Source organism: Eumetopias jubatus, unplaced genomic scaffold, assembly GCF_037043125.1.
Source record: "Eumetopias jubatus isolate StellerSeaLion01/CBP00866 unplaced genomic scaffold, mEumJub1_p1.0 scaffold_6, whole genome shotgun sequence".
NCBI classification, from domain to species: domain Eukaryota; kingdom Metazoa; phylum Chordata; class Mammalia; order Carnivora; family Otariidae; genus Eumetopias; species Eumetopias jubatus.
This window is the reverse complement of record NW_028274812.1, coordinates 10,029,876-10,057,474: the sequence shown is the minus strand read 5'-3', so window position 1 is coordinate 10,057,474 and position 27,599 is coordinate 10,029,876. Positions and strand designations below refer to the sequence as shown.

Sequence of the window (27,599 nt, the reverse complement as noted above, 5' to 3'; positions counted from 1 at the left end):
CACGACATGTAAACAAGGGTCCCAGGGGTACGGGGCACATATGTGCCAGTAGCAGACAGGCTAAGAAAACTGGCTCTTCAAGCCAAATCAGGCAGGATCTGTGGGCCAGGATGTAGACTTTGGACTTCATTTGTAAGTAGTGGATTCATTTAAGGATTTTCTTGTTGATGTTGTTGTTAGGCAGGTGATGTGGTGAGACTTGCATTTCCAGGAAATTAATCTAGCACAGGTGTATCGAATGAACTGGCATGGCTGGAGCCTGGGGATGCGACTTCAGGTCATAGCAACAAGAATTGAAGAAAGCTGAACACAGGAGGCCTTGCAGAGTCAGACCCAGAGGCCTTGGTGCCAGATTAGATACTGTTGGAGAGAAAAGAGGCGAGGACCCCCGAGAGTTTTGGCTTTTGACCTGAGAGAATGGTGGGTTTATTAAGTATGTGAGTCAGGGAGAAAAGCTTCTTTGGAAAGATTAAATGAGTTTATTGTTAGATATGTGGAGCTTGAAGAATAGTAAATAATTAACCCTTCCCTATAGCTTTGCCTCAGTTTAAAAATGGAAAGGCCGAGCTGGAGGTGAGAGCTGGGGGTAGGCCAGCTCTCGGGACACCTTTAAGAGGAGCATGTGCAGAAGGTGGCTGGGACAGCTGGAGGCGTCCTCGCAAGGGAAGGAGGAGGTGCAGGTGTCCCTCCAGGTGGGAGGGACAGGGGCCTGGGGCAGCGCAGAGACCAGGGAAGGAGAGCGGGAATGACCAGGAGAGTATGGTGGCTTCTTAATACTGGTAGTATTTTTAAAACCTGTTTTAATATGTTTTAGATACAAAAAAGAATGACTGGGTAGGAAAGGTGTATATAGTTTTAGATAATATGCTAGGTGTATATAAGTAAATAGTTTCTATTTTTAATCAGTAGAGATACTAAAGATTCCTTATCTGATTTTTTTTAATGAAGAAATAGTCTTCATTTCCTGGTAAAATAGTATTTAAGGTGTTGTCATGCTCAGAAATGGACAAAGTTGTGGCTTAATGTGATTTTTATTTTTATTATTTGTTTATTTTAAAAAACAGTCAGTTAAGCACCCAACTCTTAGTAATAAGAGTAATAAATCTGTAAATAAATAGTAATAAATAAATCTGTTTTTTAAATAAATAAAAATAAGCCATTTATTTATTTAAATAAATGTAATAAGCCATTTGTTTATTTAAATAAAATAAAATAGTAATAAAAATAGTAAATAAATAAATAATAAAAATAAAAGGAGAATGGGGAATGACCAAGAGAGAGGAGAGGCAGAGGGAGAGAGAACAGCCCCGACTCGGGGCTCCATCCCAGGACCTGGAGATCACGACCTGCGCCAAAGGCAGACGCCCAACCATCTGAGCCACCCAGGTGTCCCTTCAAGTGATTTTTAAAAGAGAGTGTAGTATTGGGGCGCCTGGGTGGCTCAGTCAGTTAAGCACCCGACTCTTAGCTTAGGCTCAGGTCATGATCTCGGGGTCATGGGATCAAGCCCCACGTCGGGCTCCAAGCTGAGTCTGCTTAACCTCTCTTCCTCTCCCTCTGCCCCTCCTCCCACATGCATGCTCGCTCTCTAAATAAATAAATAATAAATAAAATCTTCAAAAAAATGTTTTCTAAATTCAGATAGGTATTAACTAATTGACACATGATTTATGAACTTAAGACAACTCTTACTTTAAGGTGAAAAAGTAGGACTTTGTTGAGACAATAGATTGAAAAGTGGGAATTCTAGTATATTTTAGAATTTAATTTAACATTGTTTACCCAGAAGAATGAAGGAGCCATGGATCAGTTAGCTTTTCCTAGATAATAGGCAATCCCAAAGCTTAGTGGCTTAAACAAACAACCATTTATTGTCTTGCTCAGGAACCTCCAGGTTGGCTGGATGGTTCCACTGACTTCAGCTCCCTCACGTGCCTGCAGTCACCAGCTGGTGGGCAGCTGGGGGCTCAGTGCTTTAACACGTCGTCGTCATTCAGGTTCTGGCGATTCCCCTGCTGAGGGTTGGCTGGCTTGGGGAGGGGCGTCCAGGAGATTGGGCTTTTTCTCTGTCATCTAGCAACCCAAGTTATTCACACAGCTCTTTTGGAAAAAGCGTGCAAAGCCTCTGGAGGCTAGACTCTGAACTCACTCTATATTGTTTCTACCTCACCTCATTCTGTTGGCCACAGAGGCCACAAAGGACAGCACAGATTCCAGAAATGGGGGTGTCATTCTACTTCTTGACAGTCGGGGCTGCATTTTTGTCATCTGCCCCCACCCAGTGAATAGAGAGGAATTACACATGAATAACACTGTAGCCTATTGAATGGGCTACTTTTCAGTCTTTGATCACTTGTTTGATTTTTCTTGTTTTTAGATGATATCATTTTCCAGAGTAGAGAGAAGCCTTAAGAATTTTTAACTTTGAGGGCGCCTGGGTGGCTTAGTAGTCCCTTAAGCATCCGACTCTTGGTTTTGGCTCAGGTCATGATCTCAGTGTTGTGAGATCGAGCCCCGCGTCAGGCTCTGTGCTTACCCTCACTCGCTTGCACTCCCTCTCTCTCAAATAAACCTTTTAAAAAAATTTATAACTTTGAACAGTGTTAGCTCTGTGGGAATAAAGAGCTTAACATTAATTATTTTTTCAGGTATAACAAAGCAAAATTTCTGTAGGAAATTCCAACTATAATGTCATATTGTTTTCTCTCTCTTTTAAACTTTATTAGGATGTTGGTGGAGGATGGCTGGAAGGAAGAAACAGCAAAGGAGAACGGGGGCTTGTTCCCACAGACTATGTTGAAGTAAGAACTTATTGTCATCTAGTAATTTAACCTGGTCTTTGTCAGACATCTTTTTATGAATTACGGAAAGTAGCAACTTTATTTTTAATAAAAAAAATTTCCACTGTAAAAGTAATACCTGCTAATTATATAAAACGTGAAAAATACACTGAAGTAGAACTAAGAAAAAATGTTACCTAGAGACCCACGCTCCAAAGAGTGACTCCAGATATTTAAATTAAGTTCCTTCTTGGGAGAGCAACTTTTAATTATTCTGAATAAATGTCCCTATTTTTCCTTTGTTTATATTGTGTAATCGCTGTTGCCTGTGATACTGTTTATATTACAGAGTTCATTCACAAAGTTTAAAAAGATTTCTTTTTAAGGAGCTCTCTTTGCTCTCTGCTGGTTTAGGACCTATCCCTCAGCCCATTCTCCCATTCCCATAAACAGAGGAGCGGCTCTTGGATGAGCTCCTGGGAGCTACTAACCTGGTTTAAGCTCTGTGCCCATGGATGGCAAGGATAGTGTTCCAGCCCCTGGAAGGAGCCTCCCACCTGGGACACACCCACTCAGCTGACAAAGCCCCACTCTGAGCCAACCTCCTAGCGCCCCCTGCTGGTTGTCTGTAGGTCACTCAAACTTGAGATCTGGGTACTTGGTCAGCTTGCCTCTCCCCCCTCAGGTGACCAACTGAAACCAAGGTTGCCTGGTGCCCTGTGAGTAAAACGGGAGTGAGATCAAGAACAAGGGGCCTCTGGTTCCCCTCCAGCAGAGAGGAATGATGCCCCGGGGGGGATGTTTACCTGGGTGCTGTCTCTCTGCCTGTTGTTCCTGATGGAGAGTTGGGCTGGGGAGTTTTGAACCCTCTGGAGAATCTGATGAATCTGTGGCTCCTCTCAGAAATCTGTGCATGTGCATGCACCCCAAGCTCGCCTGTGCAGTTCCAGAGGGCCCACAGGCCCCTGGACTCAGCCCACCTGTCTTAATGTTTGTGTCGTGCTTTACCTCTGTGCACCGTGCAGGCAGGATCCTAAAAATGGACAAGAAGGAGAACAATCTGGGGATTTAAGTTGGTGCTGGCATTGATTGCATTTTCTAGAACTCTGCATACTTCTGGAAAGGAATAGTTAATATAGATGTTCAAAGGCTACCCTACCTTTTAAGAATATAAGCCTCTTTTCCATAATAGATGACAATTTTTGCTTGCTTTTAGAGACTCTAACTCTGAACTACTCCTAATCTATGAAAAAACAGTGGTTCTTTCTATTATTCAGATTTTGCCCAATGATGGAAAAGACCCATTTTCTTGTGGAAATTCAGTGGCTGACCAGGCCTTCCTCGATTCTCTCTCAGCAAGTACGGCTCAGGCCAATTCGTCAGCTGCCATCAGTAACAACCAGGTGAGTCTTCCATCAACTGGCTGGACTGGGAGAGCAACGCCTCTGTGATGGCTCATGATGCATTCTAGCGGTTGCCATTCCCTGAAAGCACAAAGTAGCTGTTAGATGTCTGTGTGGCATTTCTGTTGGGCATTAACAAAAACTTGCCTGTTAGACCAGCTGAAGACTGTTTTTATTTTTATTTTTATTTTTTTCTAAAGATTTTATTTATTTGTCAGAGAGAGAGCCAGAGGCAGGCAGAGGGAGAAGCAGGCTCCCTGCTGAGCAAGGAGCCCGATGTGGGACTCAATCCCAGGACCCTGGGATCATGACCTGAGCCGAAGGCAGACGCTTAACCGACTGAGCCACCCAGGTGTCCCTGAAGACTGTTTTTAAAGTTGATTATAAGAGAGAATGCAGGGTGTTCGTTGAGAGTTGCTTCCAGAAGTCTGGCATGATACAAACACAGACCCTATAAGGGGCAAATATTCTCCCAAGTGGGGAAGGAAAGGCAGGGTCCCACGCTGGGGCGATGAGTGTCAGAGCTCCAGCCGAAACAGGAAATGATTTCTCTGACCTTGGCATGTTTCTTACACTCTCATCTTGCAGATGCAGTGCAGGTGAAAGTGGCCACAGATCCAGCGCTCAGTGCTCGCCACTGCTATTGCATTGTCTCTAGGAAACTTAAAGCCGTGGGATGGGTTGAGAAAAATACACTGAAATTTGACATTAATTTTAATGAAAAGTTTGACCAGTTTAGGTGACTCTGCCTAGTTCAGTTATCGTTAAATGATTACCTTGGGTGAGCGGCAACAAGAAAAGTCAGAAGATGGAGATCAAAATGTTACCGCTTCCTACATCCGTAGAAACAAATGGGCTTTAGGGCATGTTATTTCTTGATATTCTTTAACTACATAGAATGTTTTCAATTATGTGAAGCCTCATAGTCCTATCACTGTAAATATTTGCTTACAGAATATTTAAATCTTAACCTTACAAGAGAATTTATCTAAGTGCTATTACCATATGTTAACTGCAGATTTTATACATTTTGATTTATTTATTTTTTAAAGATTTTATTTATTTGAGAGAGAGAGAGAGTGAACAGGGGAGGAGCAGAAGGAGAGGGAAAAGCAGACTCCCCGCTGAGCAGGGAGTCCCGACTCGGGGACCCAATCTCAGTGTCCCAAAATCATGAGCTGAGCTGAAGCCAGACACACCTAATCAGCTGAGCCACCTGGGCACCCCGATTTTATACATTTTTAAATAGCTTTTGGTGGACATCCTGAATTACAAATTAGTCTGGCCCAAATATTTAAAATTCAGAGGCAAAAGTGGTCACCGTAGTTGAGCATTTTCCTGCATTTTGTTACTGTAGAATACCTGAGAACATTGGTCAGTTAAACATTAACTCAGGATAAAACATGAAGAAACAGCAGTCAGGCCTCACTTGAAGTTGTACCAGGGATTCTCAGCATGAGCGCTGTGGACACTGGGGCCTGAGCACCGCGTTGTGCGGTTTAGCAGCACCCCTCGCCTCTGCTCTTTGCGGGCCAGCAACATCGAGTTGCTCTCGGGTGTAACCACCAAAATTATCTGCAGATGGTGCCACGTGCCCCTGGGGGCAAAGCCGGCTCAGCTGAGTTTACCAATTAAACAAAAACATCCCTGAAATAGGTTTGCATCGAGTAAAAGACGACATTTTAATAAAAGGGAATGATGCTGAGATGATTTAGAGTAAGCAAAGGAAACAAAAGATGGAAAAGTACTCATCCTATTTTAATTCAGGGACCTACTTCAGCCGCTGTCTCAGGATGGACTAAAGCACTCTGACCACAAATTCACCATCAGGCTCAAGTCTTATTCTGTTACGAAGTAACTTCCTCGGTATTTAAATGTAGCAGTAGAAACTGAGTAGCATTAAGTCGAAATAAAACCAACTTTTTGAAGGTGGATTTTACTAATCCATTCTAACATTAAATCTAACCAGATCCTTTGAAAGCAAAGAAAAAGTGAACTGAAACTAGAAGTAACAAAATATAGAAAGCATGACCATAATTAATTAACTGAGCATTTGGATTTAATTTAAATGAAAAAAAAATTTTTGAGAGAGAGAGAGAGTAGGTAGGGAGGGACAGAGCGGGAGGGGGACAGAGAATCCTGAGCAGGCTCCAAGCCGAGCCTGGAGCCCTACGCGGGGCTCTGTCCCACAGCCCTGAGATCACGACATGAGCCAAAACCAAGAGTCAGACGCTCAACCAGCTGAGCCACCCAGGTGCCCCCTTCTCAAGTAAAAACATCTGTGCTTTCAGTTATCTGGAATAGAAGAAGAATTTAAATAGACCAAAATGGTGGTGCATTTATAAATACCATGAAAAATGTCATGAATAAGAAACCAGGCAGCCATTTTTAATTGGTAGCTTTTAAAAACTTTTGCTGTCAGGTTTACTCACTCTTTCATTATCTAAATATCAATAGGAAAAAACTATTTTTGTTCCAGGGTTATGCCCCTTGGGATTTTCTCATTACTCTGGCAGTGTGTGCTCTCCCAGGGGTCAGTTTTATTTGGAGGAGCCAGCCCTGCCCTCTCCCCGGTCAGGCCATGCAGGGCGCACCCCCCCTTTCCACCCTGCACACCCCTCCGGATCAGTCTGTGTTTGCTCTCCTCGGCACCAGTTATTTTAAATCTGGCTTTCTTCCCACACAGGCAAGGTGCAAATAGCCAATAAACATAGGAAAATACTCATTTTTAGAGTCCTCTATTAAAGGGTCAGAGAATTAAAATGTTTTAATACCGAGTATGAGGAAAGGCATGTTCAGACAGGCATGTTCTGATGCAAAGCTAGAGGAAGGATAAATTGATGAAGCATTTGGAAGGCAGTTTGATAACATGCATTACTATTTAAAATGCATGCAGTCTCTGACCCAGCAGTTTACTTGCAGAGCTGCTCTGGGAACACAGCCACGTGGGCAGAAGCTTCGCCGCGCGTGGTTCCAGCAGCAGGAGGCTGGGACACATGCATCGGGCAGGAGGGGCCTGGCCAGGCAGACCCCAGGGCAGCCCCGCAGGGGGAAGCATGCTTCCGGTGGGAGCAGGAATGTAGATTTAGATGCACCAATGTGGACGTGTGATTGTTTTCAAAGGCACATCAGTATGGGTAATGGCACCTTTCCCAGGCTCAAATACACATACACCACAGATGCAAGTTGTGTAGAATATTTATCAAAGGATAACCCAGAAATGAATCAAATTCTCATTGTTTTCTTACTCAAATACAGATTTTTAAGTTGCATGAGGACCGCTATTGCATTACCTTTAGAAAAGATGAATCATTTTTTAGTGGTTCACCTTAGTTTCACTATTAGTTCTCTATCTGGGATTTTACAGCTTCAAGGGCGATTCATATGGGTGGCCGTGCCACCAGCCTCATTCAGAGACCTGTGGACGGTTGCCCTCATCTTGATTTGCACCCAGTTATCAGTGTTTAAATGATACCATTGCCCCGATTCTGAAAAACTGCTCACAGTAGATCTTTACGAACCTCCTATATGGCTGCCTCTGTGGATTCCACGGTAATTAAAGGTTCTGTGAACCTAGATGTTTCATCTGAAGGTTTTTGAGAGATTTCTTTTTCTATCTTCGTTAAATACTGGCAAGAACCACCTTCCTGGGATAAACTGCTTCTCTGTTTCTCGCGCTGCATCCCAGTTCCCTGGGAGTCTCTGGTTTCCTGCTTCCCAGTTCCTCACCCACTGCTCTGGCCGCCCCCGTCCCCCGTCCCCCCTGCCCTCTCCTCCCCCGCTGCCGCCCAGGCAGGACGGGGTCAAGGGCCGCACCTGAGCCTGGCGGTCAGACCCGGTGTGACAAACCGGCGCCACCGTATGAGCTTCCGGAGTTGGAGGATTAGAGCCCTTGGAGGAAGTTACACGTGGGAGACATTTCCTAAATACTCTTCCTTCTCGTCTCCCCTCTCCCCTTCTCCGAGGGATGTTCTCGATGGCTTACCCTGGTTCATAACAGCCTCTCTCCCTCTCCTCCAGCCACGGACATGTCTCTCCAGTCTTGAGTTTTCTCTTTGGTCTACTCCATTGCCAGCTTCTTGTTGACCGTCTCTGTCTGCCTCTCCGTTCTGTCCCTCAAGACGCATCGTGAGCAGATCACTCAGCATTTCCCCACAAAACTGGTTTCTCTCTCTCACTCTCCCGTATCTTCTCTCGGGAACGTTCTCACTGCCCTCCTTTTATTCCTCTGTGAGACCCTCGCCAAGCCGGTTCCTGACGGGTGTGGCCTGCGCCCTCAGATGGGAAAGGGCAGGAAAACCCTCGCTTCTCATCCCAGGACTCTGGCTCTGTGTGACTCCGGGGCAGCGCCGTGGCTTCTGTGCCTCCACTTCCTCTTCTGGAAACTCCCGTGGAATGGCAGGAACGCGCAAATGGAGAGACGGGCTCAAGTGTTCAGAGCAGTGCTTGGTACTCAGCAGGGACTTCATAACTGTTTGCTTTAGTAGCTCAGATACCACTGCCTCTAAAATAAGACGGTAAGTATGTCAGTTCTTTGCTCGAGCAACTCTCGGGGCTCCCCCATTGCCTCCTGAAGCGCGAGACGTTCTACGCGTCGAGAGAGCCGTGTGTGGAGCAGGTGGTCCCCGTCCTGTCGGTAACCATGCAGACCTGGGGCAACGCGCAGTAGGGAAGGCGTGTGAGAAACGCAGCTGCACTTGAGGTGCCACTAGATACTTTTCCAGCCTCAGTTGTATTTCTCTGACTCCCCAACAAGGCCCCGTCCTTACGTTATTCTTCCTTGTGTATCAGGCTCCGGGCCAGACGGGCTCTGCTGCAGATATGCCCCGTGCTAGTCCCCCTTCTGTCTCTTTTGCGCTCTCCTCCAAGAACGGGAGAATAACTCCTTCTGTCTCTCAAGTCTGCCCGGCCCCCAAGGTCCAGCTCAGATACCGCACCCCTTTTGAAGCCTTGTTTGGTCTTTCCTTCTCTCGATTCCCGTAGTGCTATTGGTGACTCTTATCACAAATTTATTTGTGAACTCGCAAGCTTGGTGAGAAGCAGAGATTTTGTCTTATTTTTTTTTTCTATTCCCATAACCTATAAGAGGCCTTGCACCATAGTAGAATGCTCTGCACATGTTGGAATGATTTTGTTGTTGTTGTTCTTTCATAAATACAGCAAAAGGTATTTTACGGTGGAAAATGTTAGGAGATTTACTGATTTCAACCTGAATTCTGCCAAGGGAGGTTGTGTTGTTCTCAGCATTGGCTGGAGGACTAGGAGCCATCATTACACCTCATTCTACCATCTGCTGATTCAGAAATAGTTCATTCCCTTACAGGAAATCCACTGGGATTGTTAACTACTTTTTAACCATTTAGATATTAAACAAATGCTCAAAGTTAAGTGGGTATTTAGGGAAATAACATCTTTTTATTCAGAGCTTTTCAGTGTAATGGTATTTGTTATGAAGGATTTTTAATTGGTTTAGGGATAAAGAAGGCAATAGTAATTTTATGTTGGAACTACATTTTACTTTCTCATTTCTCAAAAAAAAAATCCATTTTTAGGCCATCCTAAGACCATTTTGTAATTCATTTAAAAATAAATCAGAAGAATGCTCTACACAGGTATTAGGTTTGCTTGTTATTTCATTATGTCCAGTAAGATCTGTAATGCCATAGACTTCTCACCGTCGTTTATTGAGATTTCCTCTTTACAAAACCCCATTGGAAAGGTTCTCTCTGTCTCCCCACCCCCATATGAATCCCTTTTAATGGACTACAGGGCTCTGTTAAAGAAGGTTGTAGACATCTGTTTAAAGGATTTGCTGACATTTTCTCCAGAACTGCATCAGGCTAGCGATACTAACTTTCCATGCTTTTTTGGTCACAGATCCTTGCTTTGTATAAGACAGCTTTATGCATCTAGGGAATCTTTCCAAAAGTTCATGCCGTGAAGTTCATTGTTGAGGGTGGTTTGTCATTGTTGTTTGTTTTCGTCGAACAGGAAACAAATGACGAAAGGGAAGGATTTGTTTTGTTTTTTACCTGAACAGTGCTTTGATGAAGGGCCAGTGAGCGTTGTTATAACACAGCCCATCATCAGAAGTGTCTGTAAGCCGGTCTCTCGTGGACTTTTATTAGATCCGTCTGGAAACTACTTGTAGCATCATCCTGTTTGGGACATACAGTGACCTATTTTAAGACATTGCACTAACAAAGTAAGTCAAGTCTCTAAGCTAATACAAATATTTCCCACTTCTTAGGACAAATTAATAAAATAAATTTTCATTTTCTGTATTTAAAAAATAAATAACTGGAGTTGACATCTGTGGGTTTAGAATGTGAATTAACAAAGGGTTTGTTAAACCAGTTAAACTTTTTGGGTCATTTCCAATCAGTACAAACAGCTTTAATTGGTTCTTGTGATCTAACCTCATCTTTTTTTTTTTTTAAAGAATATAGAAGTTTTATATTCTGACCAGTGGTTTTGTGACGTTAGTAGAGGTTCATCTGAATTAAATGAATTACAGTTAGATAATGTCCTTTGAGCAAAAGATCTATAAGGAACAAAACAGGAAATTTTACAAATTCTTCTACATTCTGAGTGGAAATGGCTGGGCTCTCTACATAAGAAAATTTTGTACCCTCTGTAGGCTCTTTTGAGACAGAGAGTTAAATCTTTGTCAGAAACCATTGAAATGTGCTTGGACATCACAGTATTCGCTTTCTGCCCCTGCTTCCTGACACAGCTGGCATATGGTCATCATATGTCGGATGAAGGAGAGATGTCACAAAGATTTTGGTGCCTCAGTCATACAGATGAGTTGTCAAAACAAAAGAAGAAGAAAAACATAAATAGCCTCCGACTTCACAGAGCAAGCAACTTTCTTTTCATTCCTGTTGCAAATCCCTGGACAAAGTCTTGCCCTGGAAGGAAGGAATTTTGTAGCTATAAACTTCCATCTGTGCTTCCAAGCAGGGGACCATTCGTGAGGGTGTAGTGGAATGAGAGGCCATGGCAGATAAGCCACCTGACAACAGAACGTGTGAGCGTGGGACGGAGGCACAGCAAGAGCTCCCCTTGTGTGGTGACAAGGGGAACCTTCGATTGCTTCCACGGCCTCTCCCCCAAGGTAACAGTGTAAAAGGTAGTGAGCCCGTGATTCGGGACTCCTCTTACCTGGCAGACTTATCAGGCCGAGTGGTCCGCCTTGACCTGTATTGATTGGAGCGTCTCCTCTAAGGAAGCCATGACCACCCATCCGTTTCTTTTGAGCCATCGTATGTCCTTTGTACTCAGTGTGCTGGTTTGGTAGAAAGCCAGATAGAAAGCAATCTTAATGAAATATACGTTATCTTTTTCATTAATCCTCAGACCTCAGTAACCCTCAACGTCCAGCCTAGTGTAGGAGGACGCCCAGAGAAACAGTGGCATCATTACCCTTCCCTGCGTCTTGCCCCAGGGGCTCCCGTGTGGCTACGTTTGTGATGTGTGCAGTGCAAGTTGTCCTTCTCAGACCATGTCTTGTGTGCTTCCCGGGAGACCAGCGACCGAGTCAGATCTCACCACTGTTAGCCAAAGTAGGGGTGTGCTTCTTCCTGGTCCAGGTTCCCGGAAGATGTCCTGTAAGAAGCAAAATACAGCAAAATATAACAAAACCAGAACCTAGCATTTTTGTGGACTCGTGTTTTTATTTTCTTTAAAAATAATTTTTAAGAAGAACCCTTTATTATTATAGAAGCAGTACATAAACACTGTAGAACATTAGAAAATTCAGGCTAGCCAACAGAAAAGCATCACATCCCCACCGTGCACCACTGTTTACACCTCGGCCCATACCTTATTTTCCCTGCTTGAACGTGGCTATCCACATGTATACCCGTATGAGACACATACAATACATACTGTTTGTAACCTTTTAAAAGGTGACAGTCCTTTTCAGTAAATTTTCATCTTGTGTAATATCCAGACCAACTTTAATCTACCCAGCAGACCCCGGAACGTCTTTTACAGCTCGTTTAGGAACTGCCGTTCCGTGTAGGGCCCAGGCTCTAGGTCTGGTTATGTCCACTGTGTCCCTCACACGTCTCCTTTCTTTCCGGCACAGCCCCGACTTTTTTGTTCTTAGCTGGTTTTCCTGTATAATTCCTGTCTTTTGGATTTGTCAGATGGTTCCTTTGGTATTGGTATTGTCAAGTTGTTCCTCTCTCCTCTGTACTTGTAAATTGGAAGCTGTACCTAAGGTCTCAAAAGGATTCAAAGTGAACATTCTGGGCAAGAATATACCGTAGGGATATTGTATATTAATGCTACAGCACATCAGAATCAGCCCACCATTACTGATCAGAATGACCTCGGGTCAGGGTAATGGCAGTCTTCTGCTTCCACCGTCTGGTCATGTTCTCTCCTTGTGACCAGAAGGTAATCTGTCTGGTGTTAATTCAGTGCTGTTAATCATTCACCTAATAGTTTACCACCAGGTGATATCTTCGCCTGAATCAATAAAGCGATTTCTTCCACATTTACTGAGGTGGCTTTCTTCTGTAAAGTAGCACTTTTCCTTTATCAATTGGAGCTGGTTAGCTACCTTGGAAAACAGTTTCTACTGGAATTTGGTATAGATGTCCAGTTCTTTCCCTTTCACTGCCAGTTTTCCAGGTAAGAAGTTGCTTTAATATAAGCTCCTCAAGTAGTGACAAATGAGTTTTCCGATTTTTTTGGTATTGTTGAGGACCCAAGAGTTTCCACTGATCCCGTGTGTTCCCACTGGTGTGGGTTTTTCTTTTTTACGCTTAAAATTACCACCCACTGGAAGCCCATCAAAATGTTTCCTCTGTCTCATCAATATCTGGAAGCTTTCTTGCTCTTAAATATTCTTGCTAATTCTATTGTCTGTGTCATTACTGGGTCAGCTTTGACTGATTGGTTTTTCCTTGTTGTGGCTCATATTTTTTGCTACTTTTCATGCCTGGTGATTTTTTATTGGAAGCCAGACCTTGTGATTTTTACCTTGTTATATGCTGGGTATTTTTGTATTCCCATAAATATTTTGGGGTCTTGTTCTGGCATGAAGTTAGGTTACTTAGAAACAGTGTAACCCTTTCACATTATTTTTAAGCTTTTTCAAGTGGGACCAGAGCAATAGTTTTAGTTTTAAGTGGAAAACTGGATCATGTTGATAGCCTACTTTGTATGTTAATTGATTTCCAAAGTCAAGTTTATCTACATCTAGAAAATGGAAATAATACCACCAACTTAACAAGAGAGTTGTACCTGAAAAGTGCATCCCCGTGACACCATGTGAGCGTTCTAGTAATGACTTCCCTACTGGAGAACTGCAGAGCTGGGACTCAAAGCCTCGGAACGGGGCTCCACAGCTCTCCTCCTGACACCAGTTCCAGTTTGGCCTTGAGTAGCTTCATGGGAGCATATCCGTTACCTGTTGTCACGAGGACGCTGCGTACCGAGCCAGGGAGAGCCTCCAGAGCACGCACCAGAGGCCTTTGCTCGTGCGGGCACGGCCTGGCTGGCTCCTTCTGCCCTCACCTGGGCCCGCTGGGCGTCACTGTGACACTGTGTCTCCTTCTTGTCAGCCAGGTGGCTTTGCTCATCTCACGTGCCCGGTGGCTTTGAAAACACTGGTTCAACATCTTAACATTCTGAAAAGCTTGGCTTTGTGTTTCCTCTGGAGTTTCTTTCCTTGGCTGTGTGACTCGCATGATATTTGTTCCATTCCTTCTGTGCTGCTTAGGATTATTTTTGGTGCTTCAGTGACACCGTGATGTGACTGACAGCAGCAGTCTCCAGAGTGCGCACTGACCATAACCCACTCCTCCGCAGTTGGGGCTTTGCTTTTGCACGTAATGTTTGTGAACGCACCGCATGCTAGAATTTTCTGGTGAACTTAGCCCTGCCACGAATTTGCTGTCTCTAGTTAAAAGCTTTGGTATGCTCTTTTTTTATTCACTTACTGAGCACCCTTTTTGTTTTAAGGTGGATATTTTGGCTCAGATTGGTTGTATTGAAAGTCTCAGCCAGTCACCACCTTCTTCATCTTCTCCTTCTCCTACCATAAATAAGGTAAAGCTCAAACTTGAATGCAAGAGGAAATAAACATTTAAAGCCCCTCAAAGTAGCCCTTTTCCCCAACTGAGGTGATTGTTTCAGGTGAAGTATATTCCAGAAGGCCGCCTTGGGGCGTGGAGACACGGGGTGGAATCGGCAGGAATTGGCAGGGCAGCTGGGATTTGCACCTGGGGGAGCTTGTCACTGACACTTGATTGGGGATCTGTTCCGTGGGCAGTGAGAGCTAATGAAGGGTTCTTAGTCACGTGGTTGACAGTCAGGAGCTGTCTGGTACCATAAAGGGCAGTAAGGAAGACGATGAAGCCCTTACAGAAGGAGAGAGGAAGGAAGGCCAGAAGAAAGGAAGAGAAGAGGCCACTCTGGGCTTGAAGCCGTGGCTCAGGAGCAGAATGGGTTGTTCAGCCAAATGCCTGCGGTTGGGGGCACAAGGGTTATTGGGGTTGAGGGCAAAGGGGTCAGAGGCCACGGGGTGATTAAACCAGGTCATCCTAGCAGGTTGTCACAGGAGGGGTTGGGCTTTGAAGATCTGGCATCTAGCACCCAGAAAATGTTTGTGCCAAGCGCCCCAAGAAGGGATATTAGGGGTTGAAAAGACAGAGGTCAGAGGCCAATGCATGGCAAGGTAGATTCAGAGAAAGGAGGAGACGGACTGTGTGAGCTGGCTACTAGTTGCTGGTATTAGAGGAGGGGCGCTGGAAGTCAGGAAAGGCCATCTGAGAGTGAGAGAGAGAGAGGTCAGTGATCGAAGCTGGAGAGGTGTCCAGTGGGCCGAGCTTTGAAAGATTTATCAGCAAGAGTCACCTTGAAACAAGATAGAGGGAATGTCCCAGGAAAAACAACAGAGAAGGAAGCAGATAATTACTAGATTTGCCTACAGGGATTTCATAACCTAGGTAGGAGCTGAGATCATATAGGTAACCAAATATATAGCAATCAGTATAAGCAATTTATAAACCAAGTAGTTTTATTTATTTTTACCCTAATTAATTTCTTTTGTAAATTTCATTCATTTATTTTTAAATTTAAGTATGCTTTGCATAAAGTGTTATTTTAGTTTCGGATGCAATGATTCAGTAAATCTGTATATTTCTTAGTGTTCATCTTGATAAGTATACTCTGAGTCCCCTTCACGGAGCTCACCAATCCCCCACCTCCCGTCTGGCAACCACCAGTTTGTTCTTTGTACTTAAGAGTCTTTTTTGTTTGTCTTTTTTTCCCCTTTGTTCATTGTTTGTTTGTTTTAAATTCTGTATATGTGTGAAATCGTATGGTATTTGTCTTTGACTTATTTCACTTAGTATTGTGCTGAGGTCCATCCATGTTGTTCAGATGGCAAAATCATTCTTTTTTATGGCTGAGTAATAGTCCCCGTGTGTGTGTGGGTGTGTGTGGGTGGGTGGTCTTTATCCATTCATCTATGGATGGCCACGTGGGCTATTGTAAATGATGCCACAGTAAACATAGGGGTGCATGTATCTTTTCAAATTAGTGTTTTTGTTTAAACGCAGTAGTTTTCAAAAGAACTTTTTTTTTTTAAGGATACTTGCTGTGACTGGTTCACATCTGATTGTTTCCTCGATGTCGATGAAAATCTTTTTTTGCTAACATTATAGTCTTAACGTCACGGCAATGTTGACCCTCAGTCTTCCTGTTCTACTTTATAAGCCTCTGTTCCTTTTCAGTTTCCTTCATGTAACTCGCACCAGCCTTTCTGAATCTGAGGCAGACTGCCTGGTTTCAAATTCTAAGCCTGAAATTCCCGGCCAGAATTTCAGCCTGGCTGCCTGACCAGAACCCGTGCCCTTGACTGTGCTGCCCTCAGCCTATCATTTCATGGGGGGGGTGGCGCTCGGTCAGGGCTTGATGGAAACACTAGACAAATGAATGTCTGTACTTACTGTCCTCTTACTATCCAAAATTTCTGTACTTCTTGAAGTTCTCATTCTGAAAATAAAAACCTCATAGAGTTTGGAGAGCACAGAGTATATATTGCTGAGTATAACTCCCCTCCTTAAAGAAAACCAGGGAGGAAGGGCTTCTCTTAAGTGAAGTGTGCTTGGCAGGCCCTCAGCATGACTGCCTTCATTTACAGTGTCCGCTAGAATGCCTTGCGAGTATCACCATGTAAGGTGTATATTTGAGAAATTCACAGGCATCTGGATGAAATGTCCTTCTGCTGTTAATATTTGACGTAGAGCAGAATCACTAGTAACTTCACTCTTTTTCTTGAAGGTATAAGAGATGTTTGAATGGAATCATACTTCACATGTAAAACATACACTCTGTTTTTTATGGTTCTGGTGTGTGACAGCAGTTTTCCCCACACGTGTCAAAAAAGGCCAACCACGATAGTATTCTAGAGCATTAGGTATATTAGACAGTTTGGGTAATTTTCTTGCAAATTCCCCCTTCCTGTGTTCCTTTTTTTTTTTTTTTAACACAAGTTTTTTTTTTTTTATGTGAGAAAGAAGACTCAAAGGGGAAAATTTGCTATTCCATGTTGTTAGATAAACAGATTCAATATTGAAATTGTTTTTTTTTTAAGGCACTGTTTGTTTTCCCTGAATTTATCTGTAAGTTTAAGGTGATACAAGTAAAAATCAACACATTTTTCAAAATTTGACATTCTGATGCAAACGTTTAGATTGTTTTACCTTTTTTTTTTAATTCTTAAATTTTTTTTTTTTTTAAAGATTTTATTTGACAGCACAAGCAAGGGAAGAGGCAGGGAGAGGGAGAAGCAGGCTCCCGCCCAGCAGAGAGCCCAACGTGGGACTCGATCCCAGGACCCTCACGGCCTGAGCCAAAGGCAGACATTTAACCAACTGAGCCACCCAGGCGCCCCTAGATTGTTTTACTTTTAAAATATTAAGCTGATGCTAAGGTTGATTTGTAAAAATAAACCAATAAAAGATTTTTGCTAAAGTATTAATGCTGTTCTATCTAGTGGGCTCACAAGTCACTTGGTACTTGTACAAATGGATTCCTAGGAGACAAAAAAGAGTCCATAAATAGGCCCAAGTCCAGCATAAGAGTAAGGTGACATTTCAGTTCAGTAGGGGAAAGATGGATTTTTTAGTAAATGGTATTAGGCCAACAGACTGACTACAAGAAAAAATTAAGTCAGATTCCCACATTATTTCTCCCACCAAAGTAAATTCCAGGCAAATCAAAGATTTACGATTTTAAAATCAAGGAATTAAACCCCCAAAACTGTGGTTGCCTCAAGTGGACGGGGCAGGGTGAGAAGTGGGCTGCAGGTTCTCTCACTGTAATAGTCCTTGAAACCAGGTGCCATGTATTGCTTTCTCCAAAGTTTTATTTACGCTCTTAATAATTGAACTGTAAAATTACGTAAAGGAATAATGGGGAAAATATTTTTAAAATTAATTTTGGAGCATGGCAGCCCCTTTTATGCATGGCAGAACCTGTTGGCAAGTTGGGAGTGTAGGAATGGAACTGTACAATCTCTTTGGAAAGCGGGTTGACAGAATCTGTCAGCTGAGAGAGCCCATTCTCCTTAGCCCGCCAGTTTCTCTTCTGGGAATTGCACGTAGTTGTATTGGACACGTGGGGAAGGATGTGCAGGGAGGTGCACTGCAGCATTATTTACGGTAGCAAAACACTGACAGCACGATACGTGAGCATCGGCATATGCTGGTGAAGCTGTGGGAGTTAAATATGGTGGAACAAGCCATGGGGAAGAGCCACGTCACCCATCTGTGCTGATGGACCACAGAGAACACGTCAGGCCGTGAAATGAAAAAAACGAACATAAGTGCAGAGCACAAAGGTTTAGAAACAAAAAGGACCTCTGTACGCGGGATGTTCGATGAAGTATATGGAAGGAATTCATTGGTGGTAGTTGTCTGAAGAGAATGACCGGCAGCCTGGTGGCCGGCATATTCTTTTACTCTGTTTGCGTTGTGTTTTGCTTTTGTTTTGTTTTGTTTTTTTACTTTTCCATATAAAAATTAAAACCTAGTCAAAGATATAGTGGATTTGCTTTAAAACAGTTAAAGCAAATAAAACACATCCTCGTCGGCATGGATAATCTCAAAAACACGATTTAAGTGAAAACGAGACAGCTTGCAGAGAGACACATCCCATGTAATGTTGTGTAGGTCAGTTTTAAGAACCTAAAGCCGTTATTTAGGACTGTGTATGTATGCAGTGGAGGTACGAAAACATCCTTGGGAATGGATACAGTTCAGGGAAGTACTTGCTGGGGGGCGGGGGAGAAGAAATTTCGAGTACGACAGCCACGTGTCATAGTCCCTTTGTTACTGGTTGTCAGGTTCCAAGGAAGCAGGGCAAAAAGTTAACATAAAAAAAAAAAATGTATCAGGTTGATGCTGCTCTTTGTGCTTTCCTTACCTAGTTATTTAAATGTAAAATTATTATTTAAATTTAAAATTGTTTTAAACTTATGTCCGTTTTTGCAGCACCCCTAGTATATTCTATTGTTAAGTGATTCCTACTGAATTGAGTAATGCTTTTGAGAAGTCACAAATAGTCTTTCTCCTTTTTTTTTTTTTTTTTACCTCTGACAGCAGGTCAGCAGTGGCAATGACCCCTGGTCAGCCTGGAGTGCTTCCAAATCTGGAAACTGGGACAGCACGGATGGCTGGGGGGCCAAGCCAGAGGGGACCACGGCCCAAAGGAACACCTCCAATAACTGGGACACCGCCTTTGGTCACCCCCAGGCCTACCAAGGACCAGGTGAGGAGGGGCACTCTGCTGGTGACCGGGCCCACCCTGAAAGTGACTGGGGAGGGCATCCGAGTTAAAAATAGAATTTAATCAGGGCTGCCTGGGTGGCTCCGTCGGGTAAGTGTCTGCCTTCGGCTCAGGTCGTGATCCTGGGGTCCCGGCATCGAGCCCCGCATCGGGCTCCCTGCTCAGCAGAGCCTCCTCCCTCTCGCTCTGTCTCTCCCCTCCGCTTGTTCTCTCTCAAATGATAAAGAAAGAAAATCTGGAAAAAAAAAAAAAAAAAAAGATATTTTAAAAATAGAATTTCATCAAAGGAGCACTCTCAGATGCTCTTGTCACTAACCGCAAACCTAGATTTCTGGGCCCAAATGTGGGTAGTCGTTAATTATAATCTCTAGTCCCAGCTCCACGATCCGCATCGGAGTCGCTTGCAGGGGCCAGGCTCGTAAGGCAGGAGAGCAGAGCGGCCCCGTGGCTGTGGGAGGTGGAAGAGCACGGCAGTCCCCCTGTCGCCAGCGGATTGACGCCGTTGCAGGAGACCCAGCTCCTGGTCCTGGTCCTCCACGGTGCCAGAGACTGGCCATCTCCGTTTTTATACCCTCTTCCCGCCCTAAAATCTTAGCAGCCGACACACATTTGTTTTAAAACCTTGGGCCCAAAAAGTGTCTATACAGATCGAGTATGATTTATCACCTGCTGGTTTGACGTCTGACTTAATGGTTTTTCCTTTTCCTTAACTACCTGTTTTAATGGACATACAGAGGCAAAAGAGGAATTTGTAGACAGGGAAGCAATTCAGGAATTAAGAAAAAGGGTATTTATGTCTGTTCTGAGATTAAATAAAAAGACAGAGATCCGCCCCTCATTTTTTTATGACCCGTGGATGAGCACATCCTGCGGAGGATCGAATGTGCTAGTGGCAGGGGCCTTGTGCGCAGGAGACATGAAGGGCGCAGGCTCCCACTCGTTAGCCGGGAGTCACGGGCCCTTGGAAGGGCTGCGACCGCACAGCTGACCCCTCGTTCTGTATCAGCTCGGCCCGGATCCTTCCAGTACATTCTGTTCTTTTTCGTTTTCATTTTGGCCTTTGTCTCTCGGCGGCACCCTCGGGCCGAGACCCCAGGGCATTTTTCTGTCTAATGGTAAAAGGACACGTGAGGCCATCAGGGTGGGAGACCGGGGCCCAGACAGCAGGAGGAGGAAGTGGGGCGGGGCAGCCAGCAGCAGCGTACGTACCCGGCAGAGACCACTGTTCCAGTGGGAGGCTGCGGGCGCTGTTAATGCCCCCTTGTCGCATTTCTTCTCTTCCCCCCGCCCCCCGTCCTTCCTTCACCTGTATTATCCTTGGTGTTAAAGAATTCCTTGTCAAAGATCTATTATCTGCCGGGCGCCTGGGTGGCTCAGTTGGTTAAGCGACTGCCTTCGGCTCAGGTCATGATCCTGGAGTCCTGGGATCGAGTCCCGCATCGGGCTCCCTGCTCAGCAGGGAGTCTGCTTCTCCCTCTGACCCTCTTCCCTCTCGTGCTCTCTATCTCTCATTCTCTCTCAAATAAATAAAAAAAAAAATCTTTAAAAAAAAAATCTATTATCTGCCTTCCATCCTTCCTCCCCAATATTCGCTACCGAAAGGGTATTTGATCTGCTTATTTCCAAGTTTATAAAGTGAGAGTTACCTGTGTGCTGGCTTGGCTTGTGTCTCCTCCACGGAGCTGCTCCTAGTCTGCGCTTCCCTGAAGTCCCTCACACTGACAGCCTCGTTTTTTCTAACTTGTCTTGTGCACCAAAAGGCAGAGTCCAGGGTTGGAGCCCTTGCCACGGTCTAGGGTGCCCTCACTCTGCATCTCCGTTTATTCCTGTGCTACGCCTTCTCTCCTTTTTTTTTTAATTGGCTAACGCAGTCAGTGGTCACTCTCAGAAAATGAGGTCGTTCCATTTTTATGTTGTTTTTCTTCACCGGTGGTGTTCTGTGCCCGCCCCTAGCCACCGGTGATGATGATGAGTGGGACGAAGACTGGAGCGACCCCAGGGCCGCTGCCCCCTACTTCAAGGATTCAGAGTCAGCAGAAGCAGGGGCCGCGCAGCGGGGCAACAGCCGGGCCGGCTCCTCCTCCATGAAGCTGCCACTCAACAAGTAGGTCTAAAGGGCATCGGGGAACATGAACTCCACGCAGAAACAGAGGGGAGATCCGAGGAGGTTTTCCTCTTTTCAGTGATCTGGGAAGTTTGGGGTGTCATTTGATCATTTCTGTTTGGATCTTAGCTTTAGAAGCTTATTGAAAGAACTTTTTTTTTTTTTCATTTTCAAGTGAAATACTTGTTCTGTTTAATGATCTGCCAAATACCGTTTTTTACCTTTGTCAACTCCGTGGCACATTGAGGTCTCATTGCTGGTGTCACAAGAAAGCTAATAATAATAATAATAATTCTCCTTTAAATGTTTCCCTATTTGTTGATCACTTACTGTGGGCCAGGCGTTGTGCAGAGTGGCTTCCATGAGCTGTCATGTGACCCTCGTATCCCTTTGTAGTACATAGACTCTGTTTCACTATGGGAAGAACTGAAGCCCAGAGAGGTTAAGTGTGTGTCCAGGCTTGCACAGCTGGTAAGTCAGGATGCCAGTCATTCCCTCAGTCTCTCAACTACTATGCCTAGTATGTCGTAAGACTTTGTTTCACTTAGATTTCTCTGAGATTTAAAACGAGAAGAGTTTGGAACAGTACTTGTAGACACAGTGCCCGATAGGGAAGCACGTGGGAAGGGGTGAGTGTGGACAGAGCACCGTGGGATTCCCCAGAGACTGCATGAGTCTGTAGCTCACACAGTTAGCTCCAAGGAAACACGATCTGTGACTTCCCTAGGAAGCCTCAAATTCCCTTCTTAGAGCAGTGTGCTTAATAGAGTTTTTCTAAAATTACCACCACTGTTTCTCCATGTTTCAAGTCCATGATTCAGAGCAGGAAGGAGTGTTAATCTGTGTCTGGAAACAGTTGTAAACAGAATGTTTGCTGTGTACCTGGATGTCAAGGTCTGGGTCTAGATCCACACGTGGGAGTTTGAGTCCTACCGGTTCCCCTCTGTGTGTTTACAGAGCATCAAGTGATTGGATGAGCTGGCTTTTAGCTGCAAGTTCTTCCTACTTGTCTGTCCACTTTCTTCCATTATGTATTTTCATGTTCAGTTGCATGCATAATAAAATAAGTCATTCACATTGACTCTGTCCTTTTCTTAGAGTGGAAGGTGAAGTTCTCAGTGTGGTCTGCAGTGATGTAAATTAGCATAAAATACAAGTGCATTGGAACCCATTTTACTGTAAAGTACCTCTCAGCTCCATTTTGACAACGAGGAAGCGGACTCCATCGTGTGTGGCCTAGCGTTCCTGGCTGCTGGTTAGGGAGGCTCTGCCTCGTGCCCAGGCTCCCGCTGGTTAGGGAGGCTCTGCCTCGTGCCCAGGCTCCCGCTGGTTAGGGAGGCTCTGCCTCGTGCCCAGGCTCCCGCTGGTTAGGGAGGCTCTGCCTCGTGCCCACGCTCCTGACCCTGCTTTCCCTTGCCTTCCCGTGCCCCACGCTCACCTGCTCTCCTCTGCTGTGTGATCTTGGGAAGTGGGGTGACCCGTTTGAGCCTCAGTTTCTGCATCTCTGAAGTGAAGGGGCTGGCTTTAATTTAAAATTCTCGAAAATTTCAGTTCAGGCTGAAACCAAATCAGAGGAATCCTAAATTGACCCGGAACCTCTGAGGCATCCCTCTCTCCCTCTCTCTCTCTGGTGCTGAGAGCTGTTTAAAATCCTGTGGCTCTTTTTTTATTATTATTATTTAACTAGACTAATATATAAATGACTCACAACAGTCATTAAAATTTTTTAAAGTATTAACATTTTTCAGCAGTTAATCCGTTTTATATGACAGCCATATTCCTGTCATGGAGCATAAACCTTACACTAGAAGAGATTAGAAATTGAAGTATACTCGAGCATTATAAGAGTCCATCTTGATAATACTGAAAGAATTAATAAATTGCACTGCTGTTCAGTAAGTATTAAATGAATTGGCCCTAGAGGTTTGCTGTGATCCCTAAGAATACTGGTGGAAATGTGAAATGGGACCTCTGCACTCAGAGGCTTACAGTCTAGTCAGGGAATTGTCACTCTGTGTAATCCCCCAATTTTTCCATCAGTATTTTCTAGCAAAAGTACAGGTTCTTTAATAAAACTGTTCCAGATTAGTCCATTAAACATTTCGTGTATTCCTGTTACTCCTCTGGGTCCTGGAAATACAAATAACTTTCTCTAAGGTACCTCCAGTCTGCTGAAATGTGTAAATGGATTATGGTGATTAAGCATGATAAATTATATCGCAGAAGTCTGCTCAGAATGTTGAAGAAGCCCAGAGAAAGCTGTCCCTGAGGCTATAGGGAATACTTTCAGAGATGATGACATAATTAGAGATAACTTTAATTTATGAGTATATATACTAGGCTCTTTATATAACTCTCATTTAATTCCCTCATCATCTTAAAAGGCAGGTCATATTGGTCCCATTCCTCCCACAAGGAGACTGGAGCTCTAAAGGTCACATAGCTATTAATTGTTGGAGTTGGAATTCAAACCCAAGACCATCCAGCTCCTAGACCCCTCTTTGTTCTCTCGTGTATGAGCTGTGTTTAAAGACCGCCTTGCGGGGGGCGCCTAGGGGGCTCAGTCGTTGGGCGTCTGCCTTCGGCTCAGGTCATGATCCCGGGGTCCTGGGATCGAGCCCCGCATCCGGCTCCCTGCTCGGCGGGAAGTCTGCTTCTCCCTCCCCCCTCCCCCTGCTTGTGTTCCCTCTCTCGTGGTGTCTCTCTCTGTCAAATAAATAAATAGAATCTTAAAAAATAAGTAAGAAACAAATAAAAGACTGCCTAGGGAAAAGAGGGTAAGGTAAGTCATGTGACGGTGAAGGAAAAGACAGGCCCCTGAGACCATCACATTGGCTTTTAATTCGGTGTATGAATGAAATAGAAGTAGTGTAGCTGGTTTTTTGTAGGAATAATATTTCTTTTTCTGTTGTAGGTATTTTGCTTTCTGAGGGTCTTTTTTTTTCCTGTTTATTAAAAGAAATTCTAAAACCCAAATTAATCTTGTCCTCTTTAGAAGTAGTGCTTTGGATGGCTGTATGTTTATTCCAGCTTTTCTCTGATTCTAGAATGTTTGGGGTCTCTTTAACTAAGGAGGAGACTGGTTTTCTTTTGTGTCTCGTAAACCAGTTCTGAAGACGAGTCCAAAAGAAAATGGCACAAGCGCTTATGAACAGTGATGGTTTCTCTGGGATAATTGTGGCCTCCTGCTGGGAGTATGTTGAAAGGCAGCTTCAGTTTGGATACAAATGCTGGCCTGTGGACACTGCCCCATGTGTTCAACTCCAGCGACTGTGCTCGGTACCATCTCCTCCCGTGCCCCGGGGGCAATTTTCTCGGCTGCCCTTCACTCTCTGTGGGGTGGTAGAGTGTTTCCGATCCAGTTAAGCAAATAGAGCGCCCATAAATGTCACACCTTCTGGAGTCAGACTGTTGTCTTACCAGATAAAGCTTAATTAAGTGACTAATTGGCCATTGAACAATCTGATTACATTAGGTTTCATTTACCAGTTTTCCTAGTCCTGCTACATCTGAAAGGCAGAACAAGGTTAGAACTCTTGTATTAAGGAAACGTAGAGCAGAGTTGTAGAATTCTATAAGGAAAGACATAAGACTGATGGGTTTTTATCTTCATGACTAGATTTCCTGGATTTGCAAAACCTGGAATGGAACAGTATTTGTTGGCCAAGCCACTAGCAAAACCCAAAGAGAAAATTCCTATCATTGTAAGTTTGTTCACTTTTGTTTGCTTGCTTTGTTTCTAATTAAGCTCTTTTTATAAATACCTTAAAGCTAAGAGGGTTATCAGTCTTCTGGAGGGTATTTTTAACACATTTAACGCTCCAAATAACTGACGGTATGTATTACTATTGTAAGAGTACTAAAGATGATTAGCATCAAGTGATGCCTGTTGTTATATTTAGATATTTTTTAATTTTTACCTCTAAGACTATTAGTAATTGAACCAACCCCATCTATAGTATATAGTCTTTTTTTTTTTTTTTAATAATTCTCTAAAGTGTCTTGAAGACATGCTGTCTTCCTACCAACTCTGTATATTTAGCTAATAAGCCCAATTCAAATATTAAGGTTTCTGCCCTGGCAGAGTGCATGCATATTATCCAAATAAGATGCCCTTTCCACTGCGCTGGTAATAATTAGTCTTTCCTCCAATAAAGCAGCTGTCAGGTCACAGTAAGGAGTAAGCAAATACAAGCTAGGAGTTAGTGACACCATTAAGAATCTCTCTCTCAGAATAACTTGATTATTACATAACATGACATAGGCTCTCTGTTTTCATCCACATGTTGATTGCTTATAGATTTTCTTTCTAAGCATTACCTAGTGCTATATTTCCAGATGAATTCTGGAAAAGAGAACTCTGGCTATCTTTTGACCCTGTTGACTTAATCCTGTAACTATAGGATGGAGATGGGGTTGGGGGAGAGTCTTGAGTGTAATCACCATAGGCCCAAACAAGGAGGAGGAAACATCTAGTCTTATTCTAATAATCTCTAGGTCCTGGGAAACTTGATAAAGTGCAAAAATGAGACTGGATTATTATTATTATTATTATTATTATTATTATTATTATTATTACTTGTTCCTACATCTTTGAAAAGCTTGAAATCCTAGAAACTCCAGAGAAAAGGGCTGTGACCAAGAGCCCCTTTCCTCTTTTTTCCCTCAAAGCCAATTTGGGATAATTATCTTCTGAGTGGTTAAAGATTATTTTAATTTTTAAATTTTTTCTTCAGACTTTTTAGTAAACACTGAACATGTATTATTGTTGTTTTCACTAAATTTAAAACTCTACAGGACTAAAAGCCCTCAAAGGGGACTTTATCACAAGCACGATAGTGTTGTAGCTAAAGTACCCCAGCGTCGGAGTTGTCCCGTAAGTGTCACGTAGACCTGGGCCCCTATACCCTGTAAGCAAGCCACCTGTGCGGGCTCCTTGCATGGAAAGGGAAGCTGAGGGATAATGCCTTCGAGTCTTCAGAAAACCAAGAGAAAGCAGATACATGGTTCTTCGCTCTTAGGGCACAGTAACCCTGCCCGCTAATAAAATGTGAGCCCCTGGATATTGGGCCCTAGTTGATCAGAGTGGCCTCTCTGGGTCCCACTCACTGAGGGAGGTTCCCCAGAGGTTCCTGCTCTATAGCTTTCAGGGTTTTCTAGATCTGGGCTCCTTGAGGAGTCATAGTAGCTTATTGTCAGGATCTTCTCTTTAGTCCCTTAGTAAGATTGTTTGAGCCCTGGTCACCTCCCTGACCTCATAACCTCTGAACTTTCTTACCCCACCCTACTTTTTCTTTCTTCCACCTTTAAAAAGAATTAGGACTGAGTATACAGAAAGTGAAAGTAAGCATTGAGAAAGTTTGAGGGCAGTTTGACATTGTCAAGACATCCAGGTGTGTAATTTCATATTTCACAAAACTACCAGTCTGTAATAGATTGGAAATCTTTTAAAACTAGCCCTTCATCACATATGACTAAGACAACTGGACTAGAGAGAGGAAATTGTGTTCCATCCTACACTCCCCTGGAGGAGAGGGAGACAGACATCTCTTCTCCATGGCCTGAGATGCCCACGTGGAGAGCAGAAGGGTTTGTCCTAGCAAGTGTGTCTTTAAATATATAACCTTATCAGAAACAGAGAGCATTCATAGAACTTCTCAAAGAGCAAGAATGACCCTCCACAGGACTTGTAGTCCTAAAAAGAATCATTTGATGATTTATATCAAATATATTGACTATTTTTCCATATAACAAAATTAACTCTTCCTGAAACATTGTGTAGGTTGGAGATTATGGCCCAATGTGGGTTTATCCTACCTCTACGTTTGACTGTGTGGTAGCAGATCCCAGGAAAGGCTCCAAAATGTACGGTCTGAAAAGCTACATTGAATATCAGTTAACACCTACTGTAAGTATCGACGTTATCAAAAACAGAATCATGCTTGCATTCCTAACTAAAATTTGCTTTTTTCTTCATTTTCCATAGTTGGCATTGGTAACGTTTTCTTCTCTTTCCCTTGTATTGTAGAACACTAATCGATCTGTAAACCACAGGTATAAGCACTTTGACTGGTTATATGAACGTCTCCTGGTTAAGTTTGGATCAGCCATTCCAATCCCTTCTCTCCCAGATAAGCAAGTCACAGGTGAGTGCGTGTGACACTCAGATGACAAGTAATGAGACAGAAAATAGAGCATCTATCCTAATGTATATCAGTAATGACATTTTCCATCTTCTGGAAGAACAAGATGTAGGAGTTTGGAAAATACTGTACATGTATATATACTGTATATAGTATGTACACCTAACGAGAATGTTTCATAAAATTTCCTATCAGAGTTCTTATACACGTATCTTAAGTTCTAGCGGAGGCACTGTGTCCTTCTTGCTACACGATTTCCTGTAAAGGTAATATGTGAATTCTTTGAATACGAAAAATGACACCTGAGAAAATAGAAATGATCCAAATAGCCTGAAATGGAAATAAAAATATACTG

At 43.6% G+C, this 27,599-nt stretch overlaps 1 protein-coding gene across 2 annotated transcripts in view; it reads left to right on the top strand.

Annotated features, from left to right (window-relative positions):
- SNX9 (sorting nexin 9) overlaps positions 1-27,599 on the top strand; it is a 107,361-nt gene that overhangs the window by 49,642 nt on the left and 30,120 nt on the right. The window contains exons 3-9 of one of the 2 annotated variants that reach the window (XM_028103333.2): positions 2,727-2,801; positions 4,058-4,183; positions 18,814-18,979; positions 20,951-21,101; positions 24,721-24,805; positions 26,884-27,009; positions 27,130-27,247. In XM_028103333.2, the coding sequence (XP_027959134.1) occupies positions 2,727-2,801; positions 4,058-4,183; positions 18,814-18,979; positions 20,951-21,101; positions 24,721-24,805; positions 26,884-27,009; positions 27,130-27,247 (847 nt within the window). Of the gene's footprint in view, positions 1-2,726; positions 2,802-4,057; positions 4,184-18,810; positions 18,980-20,950; positions 21,102-24,720; positions 24,806-26,883; positions 27,010-27,129; positions 27,248-27,599 lie in introns of both variants that reach the window. The other variant, XM_028103332.2, reaches the window with a different exon arrangement.